Source organism: Bidens hawaiensis, unplaced genomic scaffold (assembly GCF_021521415.1).
Source record: "Bidens hawaiensis isolate Kalapana, Puna unplaced genomic scaffold, B.hawaiensis_p1.1 tig00003760_1, whole genome shotgun sequence".
Classification (NCBI taxonomy): domain Eukaryota; kingdom Viridiplantae; phylum Streptophyta; class Magnoliopsida; order Asterales; family Asteraceae; genus Bidens; species Bidens hawaiensis.
The window spans coordinates 554,984-564,357 of NW_027491216.1; the positions used below are offsets into that span (position 1 = coordinate 554,984).

The 9,374-nt window shown below is 35.7% G+C and overlaps 1 protein-coding gene across 1 annotated transcript; it reads right to left on the bottom strand.

Annotated features, from left to right (window-relative positions):
* Positions 1 to 7,817: 7,817 nt before the first annotated feature.
* Positions 7,818 to 8,260, bottom strand: LOC143624297 (L10-interacting MYB domain-containing protein-like). Its single transcript, XM_077094998.1, has 2 exons — positions 7,955 to 8,260; positions 7,818 to 7,880 (listed from the first exon to the last, which is right to left on the bottom strand). Exons 1-2 carry the CDS (start codon positions 8,258 to 8,260, stop codon positions 7,818 to 7,820), a joined length of 369 nt encoding a protein of 122 aa, XP_076951113.1.
* Between the last annotated feature and the right edge of the window lie 1,114 nt (positions 8,261 to 9,374).

The window sequence follows — 9,374 nt, forward strand, 5'->3', positions numbered from 1 at the left end:
TAAAAAGATTATTTTTGAATTTTTATATATTTTATTTAACACTAATAATTAATTAAACTAAATTAAGCTAGAAAAATAGATTATCGAATATAAGACTTTCAAGAATTCAAATATAACAAAGCGTCACCTAGGAAAGGAATTTGAATTGTGACGGATCAGGCTTTTATCGGTTACGGGAAATTACTATGAGAACCAGGATCTAAAGATACGAAACCCTAGGTAAACTAATGGATTCCTAATCACTCTCAAGGTGTCAACTAAAAGGAATTCTAGTGGTCTTGTAAACAAACCGACTTTTTTGGTTCCCCAGTCGGTTCACCAACTTTATTAATTACCCTAAAAGACAGATAACCTATCGGTTTCTATATCTCCATAAACCCAAGTAGACGGGGTGGTCTAGGTCAATCTGAGGACACGGGTAAATAGTGAAACTAGGAAAAACTAGGCAAACCTCCTGTCAGACAGTTTAACCTAAAACCCTTACAACACATACAAACCTGACAGTGTATCACCCGTCGGATATCTAATCAGCATGTAATTAAACTTCTAATTATTAATGAAAATCAATTTCTATGATCCACGAGCTCAGCAAATCATAAACAAGTCATAAACACAAAGTAAAAGACCTAACATGTAATTTATAATCAATAGACAATCGGCCAGAAAATATGTGATGCATTTAGTAGACTAATAAATCAGCAGTAGAAACACATCAACACATCCAATAAAATTGATCAAAACTTTAATCAATAAAACTCCCTTAAACAATTCCCGAAAACAGTTAAAACCACCAGACAACAAAACATCATCCAAGACTAAGTATTAAGAGCTTTAGCCACTAATCATGTCTGACAGAAGAATAATGTTCAAATCAATAGTAAACATGGAAGACAATCAATAGATATTGTAATAGAAAATGTTAAACCAAACAAGCTCCGGTTTTCAATCTCCCTAACCAGAAGCATCTCCTTTATTAAAATTGTCCCTAGGCAGTAGGTTTTGTGCCTAGAGACTTGTTATAATGTTTTGCGGCAGTAGGCACCCTTGATCCTCTGCACCACGTTCCCAACAAAATAGTCGGCGGCCTTTGTTTTACTGTGAATCCTACCGTCATGCGTGCAGCGTAGCAGTTGGCCTCACCCCCTGTGTAGTCCGGGGGGGGGGGGTTATTCTTTTTTTATTTTATTAATGTTATTTTAATATTAAATCTTCCCAGGATCTGCTTTGGAACCCGTAAACTCGATTTCCGTATCGTTTAAGCTCTTTCTTCAGTTCTTCCGTGCACGGGGACCTACAAATACGAGAAACCGTAAATACATGCTATCTTCGACAAACAAGCAAAACAATTTTGCATGATTTCTTTAACAAAATAAATGTTAAAACATATGTGCTGAAGCAGATTAGGGCATTTAGAATTCGGAAAAAATTAACGAAATAAAGTTGAACAAAACTGTTTACATTTATCAACCCTTAGGATTTCAGGATAAACGATTCCAGAATCATGTGTTTTCATTCAAAAAGTCCTTTTACAGTCTCAAGCAAGCTCCACGAGCGTGGTACCAACGGTTCACCAATTAAGCTCACACCTTAGGGTTCAGATGAAGTCTATATGACACATCTATGTTCTCCTTTCATACTGGTGCTTAGGCTGCTTATCTTTTACTATATGTTGTTGATATACTCTTTGTAACCTCCTCGTCACACTTTTGGTAAAGTCTCTTGAAATGTCTTGCTACTAAATTTGCAATGAAAGACCTTCGTGCCTGCGTTATAGATTTAGGTGGTAGTTGGGACACTCACCTATCCTTAATGGAATTCTTGTACAATAACAGCTATCATACAAGTATTCAAATGGCATCATATGAAGCATTATATGGACGAAAATGTATAACGCCCGTATGTTGGTCTGAAATCGGTGATAATCAATTATCAGGACCTGAAATTGTCCAAAAAGCGATTGATCAAGTGATTCAGATTAGGGAATGATTGAAAGCAGCACGAGATAAACAAAAGAGTTATGCTGATATACGCCGAAAACCGTTAGAATTTCAAGGAGACAAAGTGTTGCTTAAAGTATCACCTTAGAAAGGTGTTGTACATTTTGGTAAAAAGGGAAAGTTAAGTCCATGTTTCGTTGGACCATTCAAAATTCTTGAAAGAATAGGTCCTGTAGCATATCGTTTAGAGCTACCGAAAGAAATGAAAGGAATTCATGATGTATTTCACGTATCCAATATACGTAAATGTTTGCCTGATGAGATGCTTGCAATGCCGCTAAAAGATGTACAAGTGAATGAGAAACTTAAGTTTGTAGAGGAACTGATATAAATTGAAGATAGTCAAATTAAGTTCCTTAAGCGTAAGAGATCAAAATTGGTAAAAGCGAAATGGAATTCCCGACGTGGTCCGGAATTTATTTGGGAACTAGAATCCGAAATGAAAAAGAAATACCCGCATCTATACTTGTAAATCTCGAGAACGAGATTTTTCTAAAGGTGGGGAGGATGTAATACCTTGAAAATACCTCATCTAATTTTGGACTAAAATATCAATTCTGAAAGATAGAGGGTTAAAAAAAAATTCTGAATTTTTAATTCTTCGCGCTACGCGAAGCTAACAGTTGATCTATTTCGCGCTACGCGAAGTAGCAGGAACAAAAACCGAGACAAGAGTGATTCTCGCTACGCGAAGGAATACTTCGCGCTACGCGAAAGCACGTTAAGTAATCTGATACACGTGTCCAACTACGTGTCAACATGTGGCACGATTGTACAAGCCACGTGTTTTGACAAGGCAGAATGCTGCTTTGCGCGACGCGAACGGCTAAGAGTTTTGTCCTTGGTGCGACGCAAAGGAAGCCAAAATTAACTATAAATATGGCAGCTATGGGTTTGAACCAAATTCATCCAAAAAATACTTGTCACACACTTAACCTAGAAGCTCGTTCCCTAAGTTTCCCGACTCTCCGACGGCTTGTTTTCTCGAAGTTTACGCAAGAAACGAGGTTCCGAAGTTCTGTTAACGACCAACCGCCTTATATAGCGAAGTCCTGCCGACGTGTTGTTGATCTTTTTTTGTTCTCATTCTCGAGTGATCGCTTAAGGTAGGAATTATGCATAAGTTACTTCATTATATAGTTATTTTAGACCTAGTTAAGTGTATAGTCGTTAACCGTAATTGATTTCTAAATAATGCTTTTATTTAAGTAATGACATTACTTTCATAAGAAGTAATGTCATCAAAACCATATTTTGACGGGCATGTAGTTACTGGAAGGGGCATATCATTAGTAGAAGTTTCCTGCCTAAGGTAAGTAATTTAAACAAATCCCTATCAATCGCGGGACCCATTTACTTACCTGGAGAAGCTTGCCAATGTGATAGAACCTATTAGGCCAAAGCATGCTATCCCAAACGTCATATATAAATACTAATATATTTTCATGAACGACTAACTCTATCAAGGTTAAATCATACTTAAAGTCTGTTGATTAATCAAGAAACACCATCAAGGTATTTATGCAAACCTATTACAAATATTGGTTAACAACATACAGACAGGATAAGTTTCCAAACGACACTGAACTGACAATCACAGGTGAATACGTTAAACCTTTTACAGACAGAACAATTTTTACTCTTGTAGTAAACATGTTGTTTATTGCAAAGAGTCTAATAAATGTTTGCATGAGAGTACATATCTCAAAAATCGTTATAATACAAAATAGAAACAAAAAGCATCCCAAACCGAATACACATGTGTCTGGATCCATACATAACTGACCAATTGGCATACAAAACCAAGTCAGCCATAATCGGTTCTCCAATTAGGGTCACATAGTTCGGGGAATGCTGTCTCCACTATGTAACTTGGGGAACTCTTGAATTGTGTGTGTAAGGCAGTGTTACAAATCCAGGAAATGCCTCAACAAAAAAGTGACCATTAGAGACTAAAGTATCTAGGACTGACATATCAGTCTCAAATACATAATATCTGAGACTGATTTATCAGTTACCATTAATTACTGGGACTGATTTTCATGTCACTTATATTGGTGACTAATAATCAATCTCTAATAATTTGATACCTTATTTGAGACTACATTTCAGTCACAAATATGTCTGCGAAATATAAGGTTTACAGAAGAACCTTATTGGTGACTAAATTTTAGTCATAAATCGTGAACTTTGTACTAAAAATGGTGCAAATGTATTAGTGACTGGCGTTCAGTCCTTAATATGAAGGTAACATATTTGAGAAAAAAAAATCAATTCATAATATTTCTAAAGTGTCTCGAATTAGGAACTCGTATTCAGTGTTGAACACGATCAAGGACTGAGTTACAGTCTCTAATTCTTTGGCATAAGTTTACGATTTAAAAAATAGTATTAGAGATTGAAATTTGGATTAAAAGTTGTGTAAGAAGCCTTATTTAGAACTAATATTTAGTCTTTGAATATTTATGTAGATGATATAATTAGGAACTGAAATCAATCTGGAAAGTATTGTGTATATAAAAATATCAAGGAGCAAGATTTAGTTTCCAATTGTTTGCCACAAATTCTACCATATAAAAGAAGTATTAAATCTTTAAATTCAGTCTTAAAAGTCTTGTGAGGGAACTTATTTTGAATGAATATTTAGTCTTCAAATATTGTTGTAGATGAAATAATTAGGGACTGATATTCATTCGACACTAATCGACACATATTTTACTATTAAGAAAAAAATATATACTGGTAACTAATACTCAAATAAGGTCAATCAAGGTCGCAAGGCTAAATAGAGTAATCAATGGTCATTGGGGATATTGATTGTCTTTTAGGGCCATTCATGATCAATTAGAGTATTATTGGTCAATTAGGAATAGTGATGGTCAATTAGTCATTGATAGTTAACTAGGGTCCTTTATGGTCAATAGGAGATTAGCTATAGTTATCTAGTGTTATTGATGGTTAAGTAGGGTCAATTATGGTCGTCAATGATAAATTCAGGTCAATGATAATCAGCTAAACTATTCTTGATTAATGTTGGTCCTTATTGGTCCATTACGACAATGACGGTCAACCGAAGTCAATAATGGTTAGTTAGGTACATTAATGATCAACCAGGGCTATTAGTGATATATTAGGGCATTTAGTGACCGGTTAAGGTTATTATGGTGAATTTAGGACCCATTACTACAGTTGTTACGTAATACTACAGGTATTTGTAATGTAGTCAATGGATGTCAAACTTAATTCGTCACAATGAAACAGATTAAACATACTGATTGCATGTCAGATACTGGTCTACGATTTGTCAATCATAACTCTTCATTGGTGGAACGTAATTATAATTGATGGATCACACCCAAATACAATTAGAGCTAGCAAATTTTAGTACTTTATATTTTATCCTTTTTATTTCCACCTATCTTTTCCCATTTATTTTATTTCACTTAAAAAATTACTCCTTTCTTAGGTGGTGTTTAGGATTACTTATTTTCACCAACTTATAACTTATTAACTTTTTAAATGTAATATTGTGAAAGGAAAAGATTCATAAGTTACACTTTTATAACTTATTAACTTATTAATGAGTTATAATGACGTAGTTAAGGAATCCCAAAGACCCCTTTAAGGTGCTGTTTGTTTTTTCAGAGGTAAAATGTCTGCAGTCTGCGAACCACATCTGCAGTCATCTGTAGCAGAAGAGATGGACCAAACCTCTGCAGTCTGCAAGAAGAAGACTGTTTGTTTTTTAATGTCTGCAGAATGCTAAAATAAAGCAGAAATCTTTAAATAAGCTGAAATATAAATAAAAAAGTCATTCACCATCGAAATTTAAATAATAGTCAAACAACAGTGCAATAATATTTATAAAAGAACAAGAACATTTTTTTTTCAAATAATCTATTCGGTACTTTGCATTAACTGCTCCGCAATTTCATCTCGTAACTGCATCATATATTCACGATCTGATGCAGTGCCATGCGCTTCAACCTCGTCTTCATCAGCAACGTGTACATGAGTATTTCTGAATGACACATCGGGTTGATCGTATTGTTCAAACAACTCGTCGCTCAAACCTTCTTTCCTAATAAAATTATGTAGCGCGAAACATGCAACTGAGAGGTTTCTTTGTGTCTCCAACGAAAATGGTGCCATCCTCTTCAATATAGGGAATCATGCTTTTAGGACACCGAAAGAACGCTCAATGACGTTTCGAAGTTTTGCATTTGCATGGTTAAATTTTTCTTTATTTGTCAATGCACGTCTCCGACGAAAATCTCCAAGCCAATACCTCACATTACGGTACGGAGCCATAAATCCTCGCGTGTGTGCATACGCGGCATCACAAAGATAATATTTCTCTGTAAAGATATACAAGTTAATTAGATTATTAAACTAAGATAGAAATAAGTAACAAACAATAAACATACCTGGTGGTGGAAATGGGAATGGCGCATGTGGATCTGATAATGCCTCTGATAATATTCTAGAATCATGTGCTATCCCTTCCCAACCCACCACGATGAAGGTAAAAATCATGTTGAAGTCACAAATTGCTAATACGTTTTGATAACAATCCCCTTTTCCCCTTCCTCTATATAAATCTTGTTCCTTAGTAGGGACAACAGCATGTATCAAGGTCCGTCTAGTGCACCAACTGCTCCTCTAAAAACCCGTCGTAGCCTCTTATTATGTCCCGGAATGTTTGGATTCAAATTGAAAGAAGTTGGTATTATCATATCTTTTGCGAAAAGCATCATTTTATCCAACACCTCATAAAAAAATTTATGAATTGTTTGCTTTGAGTGTTGAAATCTACGCTTGATAACTACGTAACGTTGATTATGACCGACTATCATCAAAAACATAGCCATCTTCTCCTCGACCGATACATGTTTACTATCATTTAACGAATAATTTGTCCTAAAAAGTGCACATAGTCGGACAAATGATTCACGAGACATACGTAGCAATTCATTGCTTTGTTTGGGATTTCCTTGCAATAACTCTAACGTGTATATAAGAATTACTAGAAGTAATTTCTTATCGTGATCCATTCTGATCCTATGATAATAAAACATAAACAACCATTAAAAATAAACATCCATTAAACATCAACAACAACAATTAACATAAACATAAAAACAACCATTCTACATAAAACCAAATAAACCCAAAAGCATACAATGTCAACATAAACCAAACAATCATTCAACATAAACTAAAAGCATACAATGTCAACATAGCAAAAACAAATCTAAAACCCCCAAAATACCAAGTTCTTCACTCCTTTAATATTCCTAAACCTATACCCGTCATCTTGATCCACCCTTTTAACACTTCGGGAGTATTTGGCAATTCCATCCATACCTCTCTCAACTCCAACATTCAAAATATACGAAAAGCGGCTAAAAATAGAGGGTCCGACTCTTCTAACCCAACCAAGCTTAACTTCTCCTTACATTCACGAATTGTAGGCCCATCTTTGCCTTTAAGCAAATATTGTAAGGCCTTTTGAACATCAACTGCTAAATCATCAATAGTGACAGATGATGACTTTGAGGTTTTGGCCCTTTTATTTGGATTAGGCTCAGGGGTAGGCTCGGGGGTAGGCTCAGGTGTAGGCTCATGAGTAGACTCAATAGTAGGGTTAGGAGTCGGGTCAGGAATAGTGCCAGCATCATCATCTTCAGTGTCAACAAAAACGTTGTCCATAATCATAAGTTGTTGGACCCGATGACAACAAGAAAAGGTGGAACCAACCACTGATGTTTGGGTTGAGGTCCACTTGCGATTCCTAGTGGCAGTATTACCATCAAATAATCATGCACAAAGATTTGGAAATGGCAACGGGGTTGTTTTTAATGATGCAGCCTTTGGATGTCCCTAAACCCAAAGTAGAAAATGGCATAAGTTTTGTTTATAACTAGATATTAAAAAAATAAAATATATGAACATACCTTCTTAAATTCCTCCCATTCCTCATTTGTTAAGGTGAACGTGTTCGTTTGAGCATTGTAAAGGTTGCCGGTTTTGTTTTTTAAATACACCCATCCTATGTATTTGGCTTTAAGATTATCATAGGCATTTTTCATTTGTTTTTGATTCAACTCCAATCCAAACTTTTCCTTAAGAACACGCCCTAAGTTGTTCCATGAATCTTTTTGCAAACTCAAACCTTTTCTACCCACCTTATTTACCTCTTCAATGGAAGTCTCTAATAAGCATTTTAGATGCGCATTTGACCATTGTTGTTTCTCTCCCATTTCTATTAATCAACAACAAAACCTAAACATAATCAATATTCAACAACAAAACCTAAACCTAAGTATATATCTAACAAGATTCATAAGTTAATCCTAAGATAGAAAACAATAATTGTTTCAATGTACAAATCTAATACAAAAAATCAAACCAAAACATAATCAATAATCAAGTAGTCAGTCAACATTAATAAACAACAAAACCTAAACCTAAGCATATATCTAACAAGATTCCTAACTTAATCCTAAGATAGAAAACAATAATTGTTTCAATGTACAAATCTACTATAAGAAATCAAACAAAAAACATAATAAATATTCAAAATACATATAACAAATCTAATACAAGAAATCAAACCCAAACACAATAATTGTTTTAATGTACAAATCTAATACAAGCTTACCTTGACAAAGATTCCGGTGGTGGAGTTCGCGGTGGTGGAGGAACGGCGGCGCAACACTATAACAGTATTGTAGCAGCACTGTAGCAGCGGTGGCGCAGCACTGTAGCAGCGGTTAGGGTTAGGGTTGGAGATTGGAGGTCGCCGGTGGTGGTGGAGGTCGTCGGTGGTGGTGGAGGAGAGGGGGCGACGATTAGGGTTAGAGATTGGAGGAGAGGAAAATATTTTGTTTTAAGTCTGAAGGTTTGGAAGACTGAAGAAGATGCAAGAAGTGATAGGTCCAGCTCTTCTAGAATAAGAGGGCGCGCAGACCTTTTTAAATGAAATGTCTTCTACAACACAAACACTCTTCAGACTACAACGTTTGTGCGTGGTCTGCGCGACGCAGACAAAAGAGGTGTAGAAGAGCTTCCGAATAAAAACAAACACCGCCTAAATCTCCTCTCCTAAAAAAAATTCCCGCTACCCCCAAAATTTCCCACTCTGATTTCCCCCTTATCCTAAATTTCTCTCTTTAACCTAACCCTCAAAAACCCTTTTCCGTCATTCTTCCAACGAGCTTGACATCGCTGAAACATGAGGGAGGATGTAAGCCGGCTTGACAGGAGACGTTGGATTCAAGTATATAAACAAGGTAAGCATTCCAACTATTTATTGCAATCTAGATCTTGGGTTTCTTTGGCTGTAGATTTTCTTTTTCCTTTGGATTTTGCGTT